This window comes from Aspergillus pseudotamarii (assembly GCF_009193445.1).
Source record: "Aspergillus pseudotamarii strain CBS 117625 unplaced genomic scaffold BDV38scaffold_46, whole genome shotgun sequence".
NCBI classification, from domain to species: domain Eukaryota; kingdom Fungi; phylum Ascomycota; class Eurotiomycetes; order Eurotiales; family Aspergillaceae; genus Aspergillus; species Aspergillus pseudotamarii.
Genome location: NW_022475060.1, coordinates 171,300 through 194,517, shown reverse-complemented (window position 1 = coordinate 194,517; position 23,218 = coordinate 171,300). Strand labels below are relative to the sequence as shown.

General features: G+C 48.8%; 7 protein-coding genes across 7 annotated transcripts; 4 read left to right on the top strand and 3 right to left on the bottom strand.

Annotated features, from left to right (window-relative positions):
- Window positions 1-79: 79 nt before the first annotated feature.
- On the top strand, window positions 80-1,492 carry BDV38DRAFT_285176 (uncharacterized protein; the record flags this gene model as incomplete). Its single annotated transcript, XM_032060432.1, has 1 exon — window positions 80-1,492. One exon carries the CDS (start codon window positions 80-82, stop codon window positions 1,490-1,492), a length of 1,413 nt encoding a protein of 470 aa, XP_031911234.1.
- Window positions 1,493-4,802: 3,310 nt separating this feature from the next.
- Window positions 4,803-6,565, bottom strand: BDV38DRAFT_294816 (AMP-binding enzyme domain protein; the record flags this gene model as incomplete). The annotated part of the gene is made up of 2 exons (XM_032062579.1): window positions 4,803-6,269; window positions 6,326-6,565. The coding sequence occupies 2 exons, from the start codon at window positions 6,563-6,565 to the stop codon at window positions 4,803-4,805; spliced, it is 1,707 nt and encodes a 568-aa protein (XP_031911233.1).
- A 2,320-nt stretch (window positions 6,566-8,885) lies between these two features.
- Window positions 8,886-11,569, bottom strand: BDV38DRAFT_253076 (Zn(II)2Cys6 transcription factor). Its single transcript, XM_032055209.1, has 3 exons — window positions 11,032-11,569; window positions 9,630-10,939; window positions 8,886-9,567 (listed from the first exon to the last, which is right to left on the bottom strand). The coding sequence occupies exons 1-3, from the start codon at window positions 11,210-11,212 to the stop codon at window positions 9,127-9,129; spliced, it is 1,932 nt and encodes a 643-aa protein (XP_031911232.1). The 5' UTR covers window positions 11,213-11,569; the 3' UTR covers window positions 8,886-9,126.
- A 1,333-nt stretch (window positions 11,570-12,902) lies between these two features.
- On the bottom strand, window positions 12,903-13,471 carry BDV38DRAFT_253073 (uncharacterized protein). The gene has a single exon (XM_032055208.1). The coding sequence runs from the start codon at window positions 13,336-13,338 to the stop codon at window positions 13,081-13,083; it is 258 nt and encodes an 85-aa protein (XP_031911231.1). The 5' UTR covers window positions 13,339-13,471; the 3' UTR covers window positions 12,903-13,080.
- A 2,142-nt stretch (window positions 13,472-15,613) lies between these two features.
- Window positions 15,614-17,152, top strand: BDV38DRAFT_253071 (class II DAHP synthetase family protein). Its single transcript, XM_032055207.1, has one exon. It carries the CDS (start codon window positions 15,622-15,624, stop codon window positions 17,011-17,013), a length of 1,392 nt encoding a protein of 463 aa, XP_031911230.1. The 5' UTR covers window positions 15,614-15,621; the 3' UTR covers window positions 17,014-17,152.
- A 375-nt stretch (window positions 17,153-17,527) lies between these two features.
- BDV38DRAFT_294814 (allantoate permease family MFS transporter) lies at window positions 17,528-19,512 on the top strand (the record flags this gene model as incomplete). The annotated part of the gene is made up of 5 exons (XM_032062578.1): window positions 17,528-17,911; window positions 17,975-18,011; window positions 18,097-18,192; window positions 18,248-19,222; window positions 19,280-19,512. The coding sequence occupies exons 1-5, from the start codon at window positions 17,726-17,728 to the stop codon at window positions 19,510-19,512; spliced, it is 1,527 nt and encodes a 508-aa protein (XP_031911229.1). The 5' UTR covers window positions 17,528-17,725.
- A 1,123-nt stretch (window positions 19,513-20,635) lies between these two features.
- On the top strand, window positions 20,636-21,704 carry BDV38DRAFT_294813 (isopenicillin N synthase family dioxygenase; the record flags this gene model as incomplete). Its single annotated transcript, XM_032062577.1, has 2 exons — window positions 20,636-21,320; window positions 21,379-21,704. 2 exons carry the CDS (start codon window positions 20,636-20,638, stop codon window positions 21,702-21,704), a joined length of 1,011 nt encoding a protein of 336 aa, XP_031911228.1.
- Window positions 21,705-23,218: the final 1,514 nt, after the last annotated feature.

Here is a 23,218-nt window from a genome sequence, read left to right as displayed (position 1 = left end):
CTCTCACCTCTCCAGGTTGAGATTTTTTTACCCTGTTGTTGTTTGGGTTGTACTGCTTCCATAATCGATGACCATCAGGATGGCGAATACGTCCCTCTCTGAGGCCTCGATGTATAGTTGCGGGCCACCAGGAATTTGTCAACCGGGATCAGCTCTAACACCTCCCAACCGCCGACATAGCTCACCAACAAGCTGGTCAATACCAGCAGGAGTATATACGGCTCGCGAGCTGGTCCGACGCTTCGCGCCCTTGCTAGACACTGTTGTGCATCATCTGGGCCCTGACCCGCCAAATGAAAAGCCGGCACGCATCGTCCTGCTAGACAATGTCGCCGCCAATCTATCCACCGACATGCGGGAGTCTTCACTACCCTTGTACGATCTCTCAGACATCAGTCGCCGCGAGATTAGAGACCAAGCCCGTCGGATAGGTCAGGTACTTGTCCAGTGGGCACGCGAATACGCGCACGAACCATATGATCCGGACCTACACCTGCGCGGCCCCGGCGATGGCCATCTTCTCCTCCCGTCCAGTCTGACTCTAATGTATGCTCGTTGTACCCGGCCACATCATATGCAACTTCTCAATGAATACATGCGTCAGATGGTGGTTCTACGTGACGCGCTGCTTCCCTTTCAGAACTTTTACGCAGTCCCGATCCCAGTCGACGGCCGGGCTCGCGGCATTCGTCACCTCGAAGCACCACGAGAAAGGTTTCTCACCACCGTGTTCGCCGGACACATCACACAGGCCTCTGTTGTGTCCTTAGCTCGGGCAGTGCTCGCCCCAGACCTTCCCGTCACAATGACGGGCGGCTACGGCTTCCAGTATACGCATGGTCTGATCCTCCCTGCCATCCTGGCAGGCGGTGTGGTGCCATACCATTTGTTGCGATATGTGCCGTCTAAAATAGATTCTGCAACAATGGAGGTTCTCTTCGACTACCATTTCCCCGATTATCACGAGGCGCCCCGCGGAGACATACCAGCAGGACCGCCGACGATATTAACCCGCTACCCAATCGACCTTCCGAATCAAAAGGAGGAGCTCCAGACAGCCGGCATAGGGCTTCAAGTAGGGTCCTCGACGTCGGCTGTCCGGGGTCTCGAGCTGCGTCTGGAGTTCAAAAACGGCGACACAGCAAGGGTAGATGTTGGGCAAATCGCCCGCGGACTGCGGCACTCGTACGAGGCACTCGAAGAAACACGCGATAGTACAACAAACCATACCGTTTTCCTGCACTCGGCGTCCGAGATCCTCATCCAGCCCGGATGGGGACTGAGCACAACCAAGATGGTTGGATTCCATGTTATACCGGTCGACGATCCGACGATTGCCTTGGCTCTGTTGGGGAAGTTGTACCCTCGAAATGTGATTCTCCTCCCGAATGATGAGCAATTAGGACAAACAGATGATGTTGGGGAGGACTCTGAAGCGAAGTTCGTCATTTGGGGAGGGTTTAAGAGGGGAGGACTTAAGGGTGTGTTTTAGGATGCATGATATCCTTTCCTTTACACTGTCTTTCATGCTCTTCATCTTCTTCCCAACTTCACTTTTTGTCTTTTCTCTTCACTTGTCATTTTACATTTATTTAGTGGCGTGCCTTACTTTTCTTGCATGTCCAGACACTCTTCCAACATCGATACCAAATTACACATAGTCCAGGACCACATCATAGAACAAAGAAAACCCATATTAACGCACCATCCTCAATCTGCTTGTATACTACCTTCAAAGTCACCAACAGTAAACCCAATCCCGCCTCTCAACATTCTATAGATCATGAACGAAAGCACATAAGATAAACGTACCACCCATAGCAACAGTGAATCTCGGACTGGAAAGTGGATGTGTGCTTTTTGCCCCAATTATGGCGTGTCGTCGCAGGAGAGATCATGGCCAGCATTGCTTTTTATATCTAGGAGCTGGTTGGGCTCTTATAGAGAAGGGTTTCGTGGAAGGAAAAACAGAAAGCGGAAGGGGAATCGAGAGCAAGGAAAGTTGAGAAGACAGATCTTAGGGATATGATCCCGAGGAAGGCAATAGAATATCATGGCGTATGCGTTGAGATTATACAGTGGTTTGGCCTTCTGGTCTACACTGAGGGCAGGAGGCTTTTGAAAAAGAGACTAGTAGAGAAAAACCAGTGAGCCAACAGTGATCGATGCTGCGTTTCCCCTTCTTTGCAATTCGGTATGCTCTTGTGTTGATATTGCAAGAGAAGTGACAGGTTTTCAGGTCTGCAATTCTTAGCCACTGTCTTGACCATATCGTCGGACATTGGTAGGGTGTTTCCTCGATAGTCTAAGAGAAATTGTAGGGTTTTAGGCTCGCCATGCATAGCCGCTTCCTTGATGACATCTTCGGTGATAGGTAGACTCTTTCCGTAGTGTTGAATAAGTAATCTCAAAGTTGTCCCTGCATGGTATGCTGACACCGCTGCCTTGACCACGTCTTCGGTGATTGGTAGATTGTTTCCTCGATATCCCATGAATAATGCTATGCATCCATATTCATATCCAAGTCTTTCAGTGCTTTCTGTCACTGCCTTGGTTGCCTTGATCACACCTTCAGAGAATGGAAAGTTTTCTGTGCATTGAAAAACTATGTTTCCTAAGGCACTCCTTCCCAATCTTGTCCGTCTCTCAAGTATTGTTAGAGCAATATTATTCACGGTGAGCACCATGTTGTATGACCTTGATTTCGCCTCATAAGGGCATTCCTGGTATTCTGGTACTATATTCATGAGTTCAACCGGTTCTGGCAACTCAATATCATAGTATTCACCGTTCCGAGGTATTCTCCATGTAAGAAGAATATCGTAGAGAAATCCAATTGTAGAATGCCATTCCTCAAGTTTCAAGTCAAAAACCTCTCCGTATATGCCCCGCGGTGTTATCGTAGTCATGACCATCTCGAAATGGTCCCCGCACAGTCTGATAATGCTTGGCTTTGAAGTGCCTTGTAGAAGGCAGATAATATCTCCCGCCTGTATTAATGCTTGAGGGGCTCTGCATCTCCATTGAGCTTTCCTATGAGATAGATCGCTCACCCAGTTAGCAGTTTCGTTCAATTCTATCTTAATATCCAGCTGGCCATCATCAGAAGATTCACCGACCCAATGAACATGACCTAATATCCATCCCTTGCCTTTTATCACTGCTATGTCCCTGCCAGGCCAGGTTTGCACTAAACACTTTTCTCCAAAAACATAAGTAGTGACCTGCCTGAGGACGTCATTCCAAGGGAGGGCGTAGTTTGGTTTCAAAGCAGATGTTTCTGGGTCATCAGCACACAGGCCCAGCAGCGCATACACTTTGTCATGGTGCACGGTGGCCTGGTGGCTTTGGTACATATCAATCAGTTCACCTAGAGAGAGTTTTCCACGCGAAGCAGGCCAGTACTTTGGCCGCAGAATTGCGTTTCTCATCATGTGGATGACTGGGCGTACATGGCTCAGTGAACGAAAACCAATGGGCTCCAATCCAGTGAAGCCTTTACAGAACGCATCGCCACTCATCTCGGTCTGACCACACATAATAGAGATGCATCGTGCGACACCAACCTCCTGAAGCACCTATTTTTGCATGTCAGTAATATGTGTCGAGAATTTAGAAGGCTCGCGTACCCATATACGGCGAAACCATTTCCGCTGTAACAGCATCCCACATACAGACAGCATCTCACGTTCATCAAAGCCTCCCATTATGGATTTTGCAGTGCGATCTGTTACACTACGAAGCCTTTCAAACGCTTCGTCGCTATAGTTCCTAGCCTCCCCAAGCCAAACAACAACACAATTGGCTTGTGCATAGATTGTCCGCATAAGTGGGATCTGTTTCTCCTTTTCATCATCATTACTCTGGTTGATACAAATAGCATCAATCCACAGCACTCGAACAAACCGATGGTTTCTAAGGCGTAAGAGAGCTGCATAGAGGTTCTTTGTAACAGAGAATATACAGTCATTCAAGATGATCGCCCGAGGTTCTCTGTCACTGCTCCCGTCGTCGTCATACCATACATAAGAAAGCGCCTCGTAAAGGTGACTTCTACCGTCAGTATCTGACAAATCGTAATCGATGAGCTCGCCCCGAATTTGAGCCTTGCTTTCTTTATGAGGCAAGAGACGAAGCATGCGGGTCGTATCAGACTCCGATGGAAGCTTTGAATATGTGAAAGAGGCCATAGCCATACTTGTAGAGGACGTTATAAGCCTGAAGGGTAGTCAATTTCTCTGTTGAACTGGATTTCTTGTTTTAACTGGGAGTATGTAGTACTAGCTCTTCTTTTCAAGTGCATCCTAGGCGGTGCAGAGGTAATCTCGTACTTAAGATCCTCGTAGCCTCGACCGTGGCAGTGTTGACTAGAGTGGGATGTGGCCAACTTCCATAGGCACAGGGTCACTCCCTCCCTCTCTTGAAAGACCTATGGATAGTGCATTGAAGTACCATAGTTCAACCGGTCCTTTCCTAATTGGGAGGTCATATATTATAAGAATGTTCTTCCGACAATGATCCACGTTGACTTGATCCGCTCACAGCAAACGCTCAGTCCGTAGATACTAAATACCTGAGATACAGAATATCTAGGTCTTATTTAGGATATTATCGGGAAGGAAAGTTGGTAAATGAAATGGTCTATTCATAATTCATGTCCGTAGCGTACTGGTATCATAAGAGACATGTCTAAATAACAACAAAACGCGAGAAGAGAGGAAATCTAGTCTATATGCCAACCAACGCCGTCGCCGAACGAGATAAAAGCAAGCAAAAAAAGAGACAATTTTCAGCAACACCACTCACACCATCCGAATAGCCGAGATGGCAGACATAGTAGGCAGTAAGCACGAAGGAACGACCGACATCTTAGACATCTTCGGCATCTTAGGCGGAGCCATCGACTTCAGAGCTCTTCGATTGATCTTGAAACCAGTTGTAGGGTAGCTCGAGATACAGTGGACGCCACCAGTCAAGCGACGCAGGCCGGTAAGTTTAGCCTGGGCATAGCGTTCGATATCGCGGGTGACTTGAGCTGTCCTGCTGCGGTACTCTGGTTTAGGGATGACAAATGCAGTCGGTTCGTCGACTTGGGTCTCAGTGTTGCGGACTCCAACGACCACCACGCTTGAAACGGTGGGGTGTTCGAAGAGGATTGCTTCGATCTCGGCCGCAGACACGTGAGATCCGTAGCCCTCACCGACCTTCAGGAGCTCCTTGATGCGGTCCACGATGTAGACATTGCAGCTTTGGTCCAGGTATCCGTAGTCACCAGTGTGGAACCAGCCTTCGGAGTCGAAATCGCGGTTCGCCACTTCGTTGTCTTGGTACCCCTTGAACCGAGCGATAGCGTTGCGCACCAGAATCTCACCCTCTTCGCCGTAGCCGCACTCGCGCCCCGTCTCGACGTTGATCACCTTCGCTTGGATGCCGTTGACCAATGTGCCGCTAGAACCCGGCTGCTTGGAGGACTCATCTACTTGCATGGCCAGGAGCATGGTCTCGGAAGTAGCCCACTCGAGGGTGAGGTGCACGCCACCGAATTGGCGCGAGACAGTGCGGCGGAGGTTCTCGTGCATGGGCGCACCGGCAGTCAAAAGCCACTTGACGCTCGAGACGTCAATGTGACGAAGATCAGCACGGGCAAGACGGGCAGCGATTGGGGGCGTGATAAATAGGAAAGTGATGTTGTGACGGGAAACGACATCGACGGTGGTTTCGTCGAGAGTGTGCTTCATGAGCACGACTGGGATACCAAGGAGAATGTTCAAGCCCATGTGAAGCTTTGCGTTGATGAAGAAACCCAGCGAGAGGGGAGAGACCCATACATCCCGGTCCGGATCCGTATCGGCGGGAATCGTCCCCACTGTGGCCTCCATAGTGGCAATATAGTGGGCGTGGCTGGTGAGGACGGACTTCATTGTGCCCGTTGAGCCGCTGGTTCGGTTGATGAAGGCATTGTGTTGGTCGACTTCTTGTGGGGTCTTCAATTCAAAGATGCGCGCATCAGGATTTCCCAGAGGGAGGAGGGAGTCAACGCATGGCCAATTTTGGTCATTGGAATCTAGGGTCATCACTGAGATACAACCAGCCAGCATGGATGCTACCTCGGTAAGCTGGAGCAGCTCTGAATCTGTGATGACCAGTTTGGCTTTCGCTTGTTCAAGACGAGCAGCCACGTCGGTTTCAGACATCTCCTTCTGTACTGGGATCGGGGCAACCACAGCACCGGCTGCGAGAATGCCGTAGTAGGCAATTGGGTATTGGATCTAGTTATGACTATGAGTATATATCCATCACTCCAGTAGCTCGGTGCAGTACATACCTTGTCCTTAGCAAGGATAGCGACGACATCATTCGGCTCGATGTCATAGTACTCGCGAATCGCATCGGCGAATTGCCTGCTCTTCTGTTCAAGCTCTCCGAACGTCAAGGTCTCATCGGAGCCATCGACCCGATACAAGACCCGATCGGTGGAATAATTCCGCCGACCATGATGGAATATATAGTTGAAGGAGTCGCACGAAGGGACCGGGGGGAGAGGCAGCTTGGAATTGAAAATCATTTTGAAGGATATAAAAAGGTGGAGATGAAACTTGGTTTAACCAACGCTCAGCTCATACAAACAATATGAATTAAATCGCTTTTTAGTGATGATCCTTAAAGCTGAAGCTGCTGTTGATGACCATAAACCCTCGAAACTCGCGAAGTTATATACCATCGAAAATCCCATTCACACCTGCCTATCTACCATCCAACTCCATCCGTGACCATCGACCACCGCCCCCGTTCTCCCATCTCACCATGCAACTAAGCCTCTCGACGGTAGTTACACTGCATCCCAAGACCTGTAGCCGCATAACACACACGGCAAGTGCAGACCGATCCAGGAAAGTCCGAGCATAAGCAGAGCTGATTGGCCCCCATTCGCGACGAGGATCCACGACATAGGATTTCTTGGGCCTAAGTCTCTAGATCGCATCGGAGATTAATGTCAGTTCAAGGCGCAAAAACGTGTTTCCCCCGGTCATGCCGGGGTTTAGGTGTCGCCTGCACCGCCTCAGATCTTCAGAGCGTACCTGGGCTGGGACATATGGCTGCCTCGTGGCTCACTGCTTCGATCGTTATTTGTTGCTTAAACGCGCTTCCGCGTGTCCATTATTCTTTGTGCGACCGTCACCGCGTCTAATCGCTATAGCCGTTGGAGTTATATCAACTGGTACTCTATCAACCTCCTAAATTGATCACACAGCCGTAGGATGCTAGGCGACAACGGCAACGACAACATTAGTAACGCCTTGTTCACGTATACAACAAGCGCTTACCTTCGGCCGACCGTAAAGATGGATTCTATCCATTACCATAATTAGGATATCTTCATCTCATACTTACAGCATAAACCTACGCACAGATGTTCGAACTCAAGCCGAGACACAGATAAAATTAAACGAGCCAGAAAAAAACTCCAAATTGACTTTGGCAGACCAAAACCTAAGACACGTCCTACATGCGTCCGAACTATACATAGTTTGGTAGCGATGATCATCACTGAGCACGCAAGGACAACTCATCAACCTAAGCAGGGGTTAGTGGGGGTGAGAAGCGACCAGTGCACAGACGGAACCCTCGTAATGCCATGTATAGATGCGGTCAAAGCGATGTGCATAGCTGAAACATCCACTAGCGCATAGCTCATGTAGATACGATGTAGTATTCAACCATGTGGTCAGGGAATCAGGGGGCGTTGTGGGCGCTAGCTTGGGGCTAGTTTGACAGGGTTTCGGGAGTTAAGAGGCGTCCATGCAGGACATTCGTCTCCGTTGTGCTGGGTTGCAGAACAACCCCCGGGCCTAGTTAACGTCGGAGTTTATGTCCTGCGTACATCAACGGTTCGTGGGTCTGCTAAGGGGGCGGAAAATAAGACTCTTGCCAATCGTCATTTCCCACGTGTGGATTAGTTTGGGGTTGTCATGCTGGTCATATCCTTGTAAAACATGTGGCAGAACAGCCATGCTACATTTCCCTGCACCTATACTTGCTCACTATATAATTCAATTCGAACATTATAGGCAGATAACGAACTTCGTATACTACGCTGTGGGATCCGGCTTAACCTTGTAGCGGCTGACAAGTGTAGCATAATATGATATAGACCGGTATATCTATATATCTCCGAGTGGATACGAGCATGCTACATATCCTATTACGTTAAGAAGACCATCTCACAAAGATATATTTAGCTGTATGCTACCCACGAATATCACACCAATCCTCCGTATCTAGATATATTCCAGTAATCGAAGTATAAGCACCATATACCAGTACTGGCTCTCCCAGTCAGAGTTTAAATCTGACAATGTATATTCAGCGAATCTCAGTCCTTCTGACAATCCCGTCAGCGTCTTGGTCATCTAGTATGTAATAATTACTCCATGCATTAGCAGCTACGAGCCATGCTGACAACGGGAAATGTGGACAAGGCAGTTGACGGTCAGAAGCCTAGGATCCTGATCCCAGGATAGCAGCCGCAGATCGCAACTGGAACCGTCGCTACCAATATACTCGGTACTACTGGTAGCGAGAACATAAAGGATCCGTGTGTCCAAAATGATTCCAATATTTTTTCGTCGAGATAGGCCCAATTGGATGTCAATGGATGTTTCGATGGCTGCATCCAGGGAAAATTGCTAGGTTCGATATTCAAGTAAAGGAAGGACTACAAGGTCTTGGGAAACGTGGACTAAGCGTCCCACCCGTCTTTACCTCGACCATCCCCCTCGGAAAAGCTCGTTCCTTTGACCAAGAATGTCCGTGGCCAATAGATGCTATCCATACCAAAGATAAACCACTTCACTCCGACACACGTGGTGACCACAAGAGTCCGAGTTGACCCACGGCGGCAGGTTTACTGACAGATAGACCGGACTATTGAAGGAGCGGAAAAATCATAGTACGTTTTGTTCCAAATCTAGCTAATAATATGGTAGCAGATGTATATACTCTCATTATAGAAATTGCGTATCAACAACCCGCTCCAATCATCGATCTGTGCACAGATGAAATCGTATATGTCCATGATGCAAAATTGGAGAGAACAAATCAAAACTAGTAGATCGCGGCCGTAAATCATAAATCACCAAGTAAATCGCCCTTCGGGGCGACCTTAGCACATGCGAAAATCAGTCGAGTAATGGGCAGCAACGTAGCAGGATCCAAGGTCCCGGCCTTGTCTTGCTCTAACAGCTCGTGCAATGTTCGGGGTGCAGGAGGGCTGTTGGCTGGCCGCCGCATAGCGTGCTCACGAGCCATCGCCCACTCCTCTTCGTCGCAACACCGCCACATATGCTCTGTAGCTGGGAGGGGGAGCTGGAGGACGATGTCATCGCCGAGGGGTTCAAAGTAATGTTCGTTGAGTAAACGGGCCTTTGCCCCGAGAATATTTATCATGTTCACAAAGAAGAAGTTCCGACGGAGAGATTCAGCATATTTCCACCGGTTCCAGTCATTCTCGTCCTGATGGTGGGTCAAGAGCTTTTCCTGATGCATCTTATGTAGCCGACGAGCCATCTGTGATTGGTTAACGTAGTGGTCCCGAGTAAGGGATGGAGGAACCTATATATAGTGCTTACCTTGAGTAAAAAGGAACTGTGCATCTCAGCCGCTCGCTCATTTTCCTCGCGGCGCTTGTCGTTGATCTCCTTCGGGATTTGAGGCCGGACAATGGCTGCGGGCAGGAAGTTATCTCCAAAGAAGCCTAGAATCTGGTACAGACAGACGGCGTGGACTGCGGCAAGACATGTTTCAGGGGTGTCGACATGTTTGTGGAAGTTACGAACCAGCTTGTCTCGTTCTTCGTTAATCATGCGATCTACAAATCCATAGCTCGACTCAACTGAGCTCGCATGTGCCGATACACAGGCCAAGGCGATCCCCATGGGTTCGGCCATGCCACCCATCGAGCAACGGTACAGACGATGATGCACAAAGGGCGACCAGAACTCTCGCTCGAGGATCATACCCGGATATTCGCGGAACACAGAGAACAAGTCTCGGTAGGTTTCATCGTAATCCCGCATCGCAAAGGGACCGACCTTTGGGACAAAATGGTAGCCAAGGGTCAACCGCGGAGAATGGTCACCGCGGAGAAGTCCCTGCGCAGGATCGTTCTCCTCCCCACGAGAGGACCCATCCCGATAGTGGCTGTCTGAGGACGAGGATGATAGTGATGGAACATTGTAAGGAGAGTTGGCGTGGTAGGTATTCGCTGTCAATGCTCCTGGTTGGGGAGCCTCTAACGGTCCCACTGGCTTGGAGATTTCATGGAGTGGCAAGAAGTACGATGATCCTGCGTTGCTTGACTCATCCATGGCGGCAGCGAAGGTATTTCCGACAGACATGGGATCAGTCAGCGGTGTAAAATCGTCACCCCAAGGCAGGGAGCCCCCGGGGCTAAACAGAGATCCGTCCAACGCCCGCACCATAGAGTCCATATTCGTGGTTCCGAATGGATTCCACCCTGTTGCGGACATTGGGTCAAAGTGGGTGGGTGTGGTATTACATTGTTGGCTGGTCGCGGGCAGCGCATGACTGCCATTTGTGCCCGAATGGGGCACGTCGTCCAACGCCATGGCTGAGGAGGTATCCGTAACCACATTCCGGCCCATGGTATTATGGGAATGTGTCGATTGACCAGATCTAGATGAAGCGACCGAGGCGGATGATGTAGGAGGAGTGTCTTGAGGATCAGCGATCCGAGGCGGCAAGGATGTCGGGGGATAGTGGCATGCTGTCCCCATTTGGACGCAACGAGCGCACGCGGGTCGAGTCATGGAGCAACGTAACTTCTTCTGCGCGCATGTTTCGCAGGACTTGCGTTTCGATAAACGTTCTTGGCCGGCTGTCTTGATGCACCGTCGTCGGTGTCGGTCGCGGAGGTCGCCTGTGTGCCGTTAGTTCTGTCCATTGGAAATACAGACAACGCAATGTCTCTGCATTTTTCTATGCATTATTTGTTCTAGAAGGGCTGCGTACGTCGACTGTAGGTCTTGTTGCAAATACCGCACCTAAAATCCCCAGACTGCGGTCCCACGCCATTGTCCGCCATCTGGGACGTGGTTGCTGGACCTTCTGGACTAGAGATGGCTGACATTGTTTCCTCCACTGAATGCATTGAAATCTTAAAATTTATAGGATCCTCTTCTATGGCCACCATCGAGGGTCCTTCCGTGGCAAGCAATTGTACATGTGCGCGAATAGCGCAACTGGTCTGGGCAGCGGGGAGAGAGAGGAGTATGAGACCAAATGCCAAGCAGTTCGACAGAGGTATGAATTACAGTTGGCTCCTCAGAAGGAAGTGAAATTCGGGGAAGAAACAAAGAAACAAAGGAAGTCTAATAGAAAGAGAAAAAAAAAACAAAGCAAAAAAACACGAGGGAGCGCGGGGATAAGTATGAGCAGCGAAGAAGATAGTTCGGAATCTAACCTTGAGCAGTACAGTTTAATCAGTCAGGCTTTTCTTTTGGCATGGCCTGTTTGACCCCAATCCTGGTTTGGGATTCCAATCCTTCTCTTGGGCTGACCATAAGCTAACCATGATTTATATTATTCTGCACGCCGCAAGACGATCTATCAGGTTAATTTCCTCTTTGTCGTCTTACGAATTTTAATCCGTCATTTATTATATTTTTCTTTTTTACCGAGTTTAGACTTTCAGGTGCCCCTCTTGATTTTTGGCGGCGTTTTATGATATGCGCGGCTGATGCTCGCTAACGGACAATCTACTCGCTTGGCTCGAATCCTCGGCGTTGCAGGATGGGAGATCACGATAAACGAGGACTTTAATTATACCCCTTATCGGTGAGGACCAGTATCTCGCAAGATGAACGTGTCGGGACGCCCTTTTCTTTCTTTTCTTTTGATGTTTTATTCTCAGTTGGAACCCTAATGCATCATCCATCAATCTGGCAGCAAGAGTAAGCGAGGTTGCAAACCCACTGCGACATCCCTGCACATGCTGAACTAGAGTCGTATCAGTCTAGACAAAAGAAGGAGAAGACCAGAACTAACTAATACCACCGGGGGCAAGGGGCTGGAAGAATGAGAGGACTGCTATTCGCTGGTTAATCTTCTCGCTCACCTGTCGAAATGCACGGTCAGTAGCGCCGGGGCTAAACGACGATAATTTAGCAGCTCGGCAAGCGTTATCTTTTCTCCCACTGGACGTTAACAAGGAGGCAGCTTCTGGTCTCAGTGTACCCCCCCCCCCCCCCCCCCCCCCCGGGTTGGGTTGATCCTGGTGGGGATGCTATTTCCCTCGTACTTCACCCTACTGTCTATCTTTCTTCCTATGCAATCGAGTTCCCGGGGTTATGTGATTCTTCGTTTTTAACCCATAATATTTAAATTGTTACCTCGGGTTAGGGCCGGGAATCCGAACCAACCCAAAACGGGACGTCCCGTGCTATACGGCAATCGCCGCGGTACGCTTTTGACCCTTTTTCTCAAGCATAATATGTCCCGCCGATGCATTTTAGGAACGGGATCAGTGCGGGAGCACATCGGGGAGTGATCATTCGTGGATGTACACGGGCAGAGCGACGTGCGGATTGATCCGTCCGTTGATCCAACCGCAGCGGATGAAACCCTAAGACCTAAAGTAGCAGATACTGGAGTACACCAAGTGGGACGCTCCAACCAGTGGATCCAGCAACCAAATGCGATCCACACCTCGGACAATACACTTAGGCCGCCAGATACAAGTTGAGACAGGTTAGTTCTATTACAAGTACGCAGTACTTATGTGTCCGTCCGGCCGAAAAAACCACAGGCAACCAGAACCAAGCGATACGAAGAGTGTCAGAGACTCGTCACTCGTCATAGTATACCCGTATGATAGGCTGATCCTCAGGTGCGACAGCAAGCAAGGATGAACTAGCCATTGATTGCAGGAATGTACGTATGAGATCAAAACCGTCAACGTTAGCGTAAAGGCCGCATGGCCGGACCCAAACGCTGTGTCTATGGCGGAATTAAATTTTAAAATTTCTCTTGCTTGGCGTCTTCTCTTGCCCCCTTTTTATTTTATTGTTTTATTCTTGGCCGTGCAATTTGAAAAGCTGTCAATGCCAACCAGTCCCTGAGTTCAGGGCTAGCGATTTGGACAGCGTGGCGTGAACACGTGAGGAAGAGGCCCAAGAGCGTAATGAAGATGCCGATACCGACTGAACTCGTCGCCGCATAATTCCTCGTCCAGAATAGCTCCGCTATGAAGCCCCATTTCTCTGCAGATGAGAAAGTCGGAGCGATCTGGCAGGCTAAATTGCTTGGAAGGCTCGACATTCATTGCCAAGAACTGGGTAAGCGGCGGTACCGTCCAATGCATCTATCGTTATCCCACCCTATATGCCTAGCCCTACATGGCCAATGAGGATCGACATTATTTTCCAGAAATAGTCATTGCTGGTCCATAGCGCCGCCTGTCGGTGTCATGCCGAACAACCACGTTGAGCAACTGGTCCATAATACGTCCATTTGAATTGATGCGCCACAGGACTGGAGCCAATCCAACACAGGGGATATACGGAGTAGGAGCCTCATGGGTCATTAGTGGATAAGAACCTGGCGGACTAGCCCGCACCAGGTGGGACTGACGAGATGAAGCCGACGTCTAGAATGTATTGACATTTTACTCCCATCACTGTCTGGTGGACGTGGATACGATCGTCAGCCCGTTCCCAGCGATAAGGCAATACTCGCATTCAGCGCACGTGTCTGCCCCTCCCTCACGTTATCGAGAACGAGAACATCTCACCAGCTGGCTTCAGTTCGTATTTCGGCACGCTAGTATGCATGAGAGTCTCTGTGGGGTTCACCATATCCCCGAATAGAAACCGCGAGTGCATACATATGTCTTCATGGAGACGGGTGATTGCCAAGCAAGATCGCCAATCTAGGAAGGAATGCTTGCCAGTATAGTTGTGAATTCTGAAGTGCTTAGCACGTCGTTACACTTCTCCCATCTTCAAACGCCAAAAGGGTGATGACGGCTCTTGCGGTCGACGTTGTGGGTTTATTCATGAGCCTGTTAGAGGCACTGGGATGGTCCTCGGAGTTGCTCTCGAGACCAAATTGGTCCGATCTATACTTGACCGTATCTAGAAAGATCGGCACTCTTTAGAGAAACAGAGCCAATTGAAAGATTGTACTTTCTATCGGGGGGTAACAAGTGTCATGTCAGCTCAAACAAGATCTGGGATGTGGGGGGGAGATGAAAACCACGGGGCCGGCACTTTCACAAGCACCGATGGGGCTCAAGGATGGTCAAATTTGTTAATCGACCTGGAAACCAACTCTCAGGATACGCATAGATAGTGAAGTACAACAATACATTGAGTCCGATCGTAGATATATGAAGCAAATTGTCTACGCTGCTGATCAGGCGTATACCAAGAAATGCGGTTGGCCTGGGATGGCGTCGATATACGCCACATGGCATCAAGCACAAATCAAGCCCCAGGTGATTACCTTACTGGCATTAAAAGAAATCCTCAAGAACATAAAAGTACCTTCGGCTTAAAGGTTAGCAAAGTTAGCGCAATCACATCGCATCCGCCGGGCTACTTGATGTCTTGGCTGCACTGACCGTTGGAGGGGATTTACTGCGAGGCCCTTGATAATGCATCTTCTATTGAGAATATCTTGTTGCAGCACACAGTCTTTGAAAGAACCTAGTATATTCTATTAACGGTATCGCTCATATAGCTTAGAGTATAGATTCCACATCGCAGCGTCTCGAACAATAAATGCGGTGCGTATTGCCCACACTAACAATACGTAGATCTTTGATTAAGTTACCTGCTAGTTGCCCCGTAAGGTGTTGTAAATGCTATGCAAACCTAATAATCCACGCGACTTTCAGGGGTCGGACTTAGGGTGCATTATTGCATCTTGATGCATCTTGCATAGCCCAGTGGAGCCTAATCCTGTCTTGAGGCATGGCGTCGCATAAAATTTGGACCCGGAGCAAAGCGGGAGACGTGCATAGTTAGTGGGACAACAACGCCCGGCGCAGGAAATATAAAACAAGCAAGCGAATTGGGATGGGTCCCTGTGGTGAAGGATTCGAAGGATGCACGCTACCTGACAGTTTCTGTCTAATGACAGGTGTCGCAATTGTACGTGAAAATAGAGAGTGGATGGATTATACATATCCGTCTATCTAAAGAAAACATAAGAATATAGTGCTCTGACTGGCCATTCAACTCCCTGATTTCACGACGGGGTTTCAGCTGTTGCTTATTCCAGGCTAGAGACTGTCAACGGTTGGAGACTCGGAGATGACATGTCTGACTTTGACTGAGAACTGAACATGGGGTGCAAAAGTCTGGTTATACGTGGAAGCCACTTGTTTTACCATGGAAGAATCCTGTGAATGACTATAGTTTCTATGCTTCTAGGCGATTTTGATTTTACCTCGACTTATGATGCTGTCTGCACTCACAATAAGCACTACCAAGATTTGCAATGATGGATGAGGTGCCACTGAACTCCGTTGGTATACCAATCCGAAGGAGTCTGGTATACATATAAAAAGCCTTCGCGAACGGCTGAATATTTTGTCTAATGCATACCTCGGACCAAGGAATATATAGAACTCTTATAATAATAACAGCAGACGACAGCCGCATCTTTGTCCACCTTGCCACTATGACACATCACCCACACGACACCTGGACCCCTCAGTCCTGGTCTACAAAACCCGTGATCGCCCAGGCTGTAGAGTATGATGACCCGAAAGCTTTAGAATCGGTCATCAGCATCATATCCTCCCTGCCGGCACTTGTCAACCCGATGAAAATCGAGATTGCCCGTAACAGCTTCGCAGCCGCGGCACGAGGCGAGGCGTTCATCATTCAAGGGGGCGACTGCGCAGAGAGCTTCGACGACGTACGCCTACATGCTATAAAAAAGAAGGTCAAACTCCTGCAGGAGCAGTCTTCTCTTCTTGGGCAAGGACTTAAGCTGCCCATCGTAACAGTGGGACGAATTGCTGGCCAGTACGCAAAGCCACGGTCGTCTCCGTTGGAGACTTTGGAAGACGGCACTATAACTCACGCTTTCCGCGGACACAATATCAATGGCCCCAATTTGGGAGAGAGACGCCCTGATCCGTATCGGCTGCTATTGGGAGACTTTTATTCGAGGACAACCTTGGAAATGATCAGGCATATTCAATCTTCGCCCATTACCACGAGTCCCAACTTCGTCCGGACGCCGAACTCCTTCCCCTTGACCCCGGAAGAGACGGATGTTGAACCATTAGAGACAGCAGCTGGGACTATCTTTACATCTCATGAAGCGCTTCACCTTCCTTACGAAAGCGCAATGACCCGCGATCGTTACAATACCTCGGCCAGTTTTATTTGGATCGGTGAACGTACGCGGCAGTTGGACGGGGCTCATGTCGAGTACATCCGTGGCTTGCGTAATCCCATTGGGGTCAAGATCGGACCAAATATTGACAGTTCAACACTGGTCGCGCTTCTTAATGCAATTTGCCCTGAGCCACATCTGTTAGAGAACATTGGCCGAGTGACGATTATCACGCGGCTCGGCGCAGAGAAGGTCGCCAGTGTTCTTCCCCCTCTCATCAAAGCCGTTCAGGAAGCAGGGCACACACCCGTCTGGATGTGTGACGCTTGCCACGGGAATACACAAACTACGGCGACCGGTCTTAAGACACGTCATGTAGAGCGCATGCTACTTGAAGCTACCCGGACATACCAAACACATCGAGAGAACGGCTCTTTGCTGGGAGGGTTGCACCTCGAACAAACGGGAGAATTCGTAACCGAGTGCCAAGACGATAAGACTATGGATAGGGAGAGTCCTTTGAGCAGTAATTACCACAGTTTATGCGACCCACGCCTATCCAATGTCCAAGCGTTGAGTCTAGTTCGGCATTTTGTGGATTTCGTGCGCTGCTGGGAAGGTAAAGAAAAGCTTGGATATTAATTAGGGTTTCAAGTGCTACCTCACGTATACTACTTTACGGTCAAACGGTCTTGATTTCGGCTTTCTGGCGCTTTGAATCGGTTATTTTTATGCAATAATAGATTTTCTTCCCAGGTTATTACGTCTTACGCTTTTTTCCAATGTCCCTATTACTTGAAATAAACTTTACCACCGTTGCAATTCTCTGACGAACTAAAGGATCCTACATGAAAATTATGATGATCACTACAGTAAAATGACCCTTGGTCAGGTCAGGTTTAGCGATCATGTCGAATTTTTCATCAGTTAGGTTACCAGTGGCTCGAGCCGCCAGCGGCTCACCAAGAAACCCTCAGGACCCATTTTCCTTTTCCGCGAAACTGACTCCACAACGGCGCATGAACTAAAATATGACGACAGGGGGGAGCAGACCAATGGAGAGGAAGAAAATAGAACAGGTCTATGGAGACAAATAAGCAGGCTTAGTCCGAATCTAGGCCAAGATCCGTGCCATCAGATCGATTTTCGTGAGGAAAATCTCCTCAGCAGTTGGTTTTCAACGAGGGCTCTCTCCATAACACCCAAGAATGTCCGAAGAAGCCCCCCGCCATGCCAGAGAATAGATCTGTTAAATCTCCGTGCGCTCCGTCTAGATGATAGGGTTTCATTTTTTCTCTGATAAATGTGTCTTGCACATGCACATTGAGTTGAGCTTAGTGGATTCTTCGTCTGAATGAAGCCTGCCGAGACCGATGTTATCAACAGCATGGTGGAACAAGTAGTTGTTTGCCCCAAACTTTCCACGAATGAAGATGAGGCGATGCGTGCGTTCAATGACGGGCGGGACCTGGACGTTCGAGACATAGATGATGCTACGAATACCAGGTTGCTGAAAGTTATCGATAAGAACTTGTTGCCAGTGTGTTTATCCCCCGAATTTGGCTTTGTGGATGTTGCTAAGGGTTTCTCGCCTATCTCGTAGTTATTATGTTTGATCTATGGTCTCAACTTCGTGGACAGTAAGACTGGCCTTTTTTTTTTCTCTCTTACCCCTCCTAAGGTTCTCAGTAGACGTATCGATATACTGATGCTTACTATGGACAGAAACCACGCTGTCATATGCTAGTGTTATGGGTCTGCAGACAGACCTTAACCTCAAAGGCAACGAGTATCAATGGTTGGGGAGTATTTTCTATTTTGGTAGGTCTGGGTTTTACCGTCGGTCACCTCCCTTACATTTTACTCATGTTATCAGGATACATACTCGTTGAATATCCTAGTAGTTACCTAATGCAGCGATTCCCCCTGGCAAAATATTCATCATTCAATATAATCCTCTGGGGAGTGACACTTACCTGCTTCGCTGCCGTAAACAGCTTTGCCGGTGCTGCGACGGTCCGGTTTTTCCTTGGGGTTTTCGAAGCAGTAGTCACGCCAGGATTTACTACCTTAACTTCGCAATGGTACACAAAGCGTGAGCAAGGCAGCCGCGTCGGCTTCTGGTTCAGCTGCAACGGGGTTGCGAATGTTGTCGGGGGCCTAATCGCGTACGGAATATCCCGAGGCGTAGAGCAACATGGGGCCTCCATACAGCCATGGCGGATTCTATTCTTAAGCTTTGGTCTCTTTACAATCACCGTCGGCGTGGCATTTCTATATTATATACCAGACAATCAGTGGAACTGTCGGTTCCTGAGCCCGGCAGACCGTGTCTTAGCCGTGCAACGCATCCGTGGCAACCAACAGGGAATTGGCAACAGACATTTCAAAATGTACCAGTTCAAAGAGGCGCTGACGGACCCCATAACCTGGGCGTTTGCATTCTTCGGTATTGCCGTGAATATCCCCTTTGGGGGTATCACAACGTTCTTCTCACAGATCATCCGCAACTCTGGATATACCTCACAGCAGAGTTTGCTCTACGCCACTCCGGGTGGGGCTTTCCAGACGATTGTGGTCATTTTGAATGGAATTATCAGCGACCGCTTACAACAACGCATCTATGTTAGTTTTGTTGGCATGGTCATTGGCATTTTGGGCGCCATTCTCCTGGCCGCGTTACCCTTGAGTAACAGCCCCGGTCGGTTAGCCGCATACTTTCTCACGCAAGCCAGCCCGACTGCATTTATTGCGTTACTATCTTTCATTTCCACAAATGTAGCTGGTGCAACCAAGAAAACTACCGTAGGAGCCATTTATATGGTCGCCTATTGCGTTGGAAACATCATAGGTCAGAATGCCCCCACCAAGAATGTCGTGTGTAGCGATATATTAACACAGGACATAGGCCCTCAGACCTTCCAGCAAAGCGACGCACCGCGGTATATCCCAGCTGAAATTGGCATCTGTTGCTGCTGGGGAGCATGTTTGCTTGATCTTTTGTTGATTAGATATCTATATTGTAAACGAAACGCCGAAAAAGCGAGGGTTCGATCTGCGCCTGGTTATGAAAAACCAGAAAAGTCAGAATTCAAAGACTTGACTGATCGTGAGAATCCCGAGTTGGTATATGTGGTCTAAATACTACGGCCTATGTGTACATAGATGGTCTATAGAATGATGAGAAATGTACATACTACGTGTTATGTTCGGTATACTTTGGTTCGTGAATAGCTGCATTTTTTCTCGGGGAGAGCATCCACCTCTGAATAAGACTTAACTTATCCGGCGCTTGTTTCATCAATCCCTTAGCCTATGGAGCCAAGTGTCGCCGTTGAGGCTTGAGCGAACCTGTGCCGAGAATCTTCGGCGGAGGGGGGATGTATGTGGGGGATCTGTGCTCTCGGAGGTATGTTGTCTTGTGGTCAATGTGCACCACGATGGAAGATCATAGCAGAGGCATACTATGAAAATCATTGTTTGCTTTTTTTTTTTTTCGGTTGCGACACTATCCAAATCTGTAGTGGTATCTATGTCTGATTCTACAAACTATTGACTATTCCCCATAGCTTCATGACAACCTCGTATGGTGCACGTTGTCTCGCGGTCGTGAAGTGGTATCAATCAACACTATTCTCCGAGTGATTAGGTAGTGGTAACTCAATTAGCACCGATCATCATATTCTTGGAATATTACAAGTTGCAAAGAATACCAAACCATTCCGTAAAACGCTCAGACTGCAACTCGTGCCGTAAAGGATGAGCCCTTGCCCGGTTGTCAACCAATTTCCAAGTCGGACAAATGTGGACATGGCAGGAGAACCATGCGTCCATGTGCCCCGAGCGTCCTTATCCACAGTGTTGGATCAGAGCTAATTGAAGTTTATTCCGCATGGCTGTCACCTTACTGTTAGGGCTTCAATATCATAAGATTTCGGCGCGGCGTGGATAGTCCGTGCCGTGTTCATCAACCTCTGCGTATCCATCATGGCCGGAGAGTATAGGCAACAACTCGGATGTCCGTACGAGCGTTCACGGAGTAGAGTGTTTGATGATGGACATCAGGAGGGAAATGGACGTCGCATACAACCTCATGAATAGTTATAAACACATTCAATGTCTTGAAGTATGTAAATATCATCAACAGCAAGAGTATCACAACTAGAGTGACAATCATAACCACAAGAATTAGAGAAACAACAAAAGCCACCATACTTTCTACCACCTCAATCACCGTCCAGGTTAACATCATCTATCATTCACAATGTCTACTCCGATATTCCCCGTCATCGACTATTCTCGCATCGTCTCCTCCAACCCTATGGTCGCAGCCCAAGAGAAAGACAAGCTGTTCCAATCGTTCAAAGACGTCGGCTTCATCTACCTCAAGGGCTTCAACTTTCCGCCAGAGTTTATCGACACCCTCTTCTCTCATATCCACAAGCTCTTCTCCCTCCCTGAGGAACAGAAGCTAGCTATTGAAGGCGGCGAAAAACAAGCCTTCCGCGGCTGGTTCGCTCCCGCCCGTACAGCTAAGAACCCCGAGAAAGCCGACCAGAAGGAAGCATTCGGCTTGGGAAATGATAAGGACGAAACACGGCCGAATCGCTGGCCGACCAACTGGCCTGAGTTCCGCCGCGACTTCACAACCTTCTACGAGGAATGCTACAAAATGCATCTTGAGCTGCTGCGCGCATTGACGGAGAAAGTCGGCCTGGACCGCGAGTCTCTCATCCCTTCCGTCAAGGCCAAGGACTGCTACAGTGCCTTGCTACACTACTATGAGACTTCACTGGAGAGCTTTGATACTCGCGTGCGCTCTGCACCGCATACGGACTTCGGCACCCTGACCCTGCTGTTCAATGATAGCAATGGCGGCTTGCAAGTGAAGAACAAGGAAGGACAATGGGTCGATGCGCCTCCTATGCGCGGTCATGCCATCGTGAATGGTAAGTTACTACCCTTTTCTCATCTGCTCCACGTTCGAGACACTAATAGGAGATATAGTGGGTGACCTTCTCTCTCGCTGGTTCAACGGGCAATTAAAATCCACTCAGCACCGGGTCGTCCAGCCTCCAGCTGAAACCCGGGAAACTGCAAATGGTACAACCAATGTCATCCCTTCCAGATATGCCATTGCCTGGTTTGGCCACCCCAACCGCGACGCAGTCGTCGAGCCTCTGAAGGAATGTGTTACCCCAGAGTGGACGCAGAAGTTCAAGGCAGTGGTCGCCGGGAAGCATGTCAAGGAGCGCATGGCTCGACTATTGGAGCACGGTTATTTGCCTGAGAAGTGGACCGATGACATGCACCGCAAACCTATCGCTGTTTGATTACATACGCTTTTGGTTCCTGCATTGGTTGGCGCTTGCTTGCATATAGATATAGTCTTCGGAGTTCGGGTCTCACCTTTTTATAATGATTTTACGATACCCTTTTAATATCAAAATCTATGATGTCTGTGGAACATGATCACCATAACATAGAACAATCGTAATTTGAAGTCATGATCATTTCGCTTAGTGGAATCGTCCGGAGAAGACATACAAGAATCCCCGTGCATTAAATCTTTTGAGCAAATACTCGCGCTATGCCTCCCATTCTTATTCAACTCGATCATAGTCTCCAACCCAGACAAAATAGAGTTATTCATGCGCATCAAGATCTACATCGCATCCTTCAGCTTCTTTATAGTTGAACTTTTTCTACTATGATCACTAGCCTATTCACCTAAACCACCACCGTCAATTCCGATGTCAGCAACCCACAGCCAGCCGGCATGTGCCCTTCTCGTCAATCGCCCCGGTATCGTGTAAGAAAATTCCCACTAGCTAACTGAAAACGCTTGCAAGCCCTAGTAGCACTACCTAGTAACTAGTATATTAGTGGCCCGTTCCACGAACGAGGAACAGTACTACATGGCTTTCCCCAAAACTGCCACATTTAGCCCGCCAAAGTCGAATTACCACTCCACCCTCTCTAGCTCAGCGAAGTTGCCGTGAGAAACGGAGATAGCAGCCGATAGTCCGAAAGAAAAGACTTCGAATCCGTTTACCAGCTTCCTAAAACAGAGCAGATCATCGATGAGGGCTGCAAAATACCGAATCGGGGCATAGTCACAAGTATGGCTGAGCCACCACAAAAAGCCTGGTCATAATACATGCTGATATTCAACTTAAATCTTGGCCGTACCAACCGGGACAGATCGGAGCAGACATTCATCCTTGCAGATACGAATCCAGTACCCCATCTATCATCGTGTCTATTTCTCAGACGGCCTTTTTTTCCGCCTATACTAAAGCCTGTCGGCATCCCCGATCCATGTTCACCTAGAATAGCCGCCTGTCTCACTTCAAACTGACCCCCCCTTCCCATCCCCCATAAGGCAACCTCTACGCCCCGTCCATCGTATCTTTTCTGGCTCACTACAGAGTGAGACTATGAGTACGTGTACGTATACCGTAAGTTCCGCTCAACCCCCTAGGTCCAACCAAGCATTATTACGCTAGGTACGACATGGCAAACACGGACCTTGGCCGTCAGAGAGCCTCATGTTACTTTACAGAAAATTTTATTCACAAAACTTAGCCTACAAGACGGCCCCACCGGACTGCATTAGTAGATGGCCTAACGGCGTTAAATCAGCTTTCTCCACGGCGCATGATCAGATAATTCCAAGGCACGAGTCTAGAAGCCTGTCGCAATTTCTGCTTGGAGTAATATCGGCTAAAGATTAGTCAGGAGGGTCTCCATAGGTGGGGTTCTTGGAATATGGGCTGACTGGGTATTTGGACTAAAATACTTGCTTCTGGCACTTTCATGATTCATGCGGATTTGTGGGTCAGGG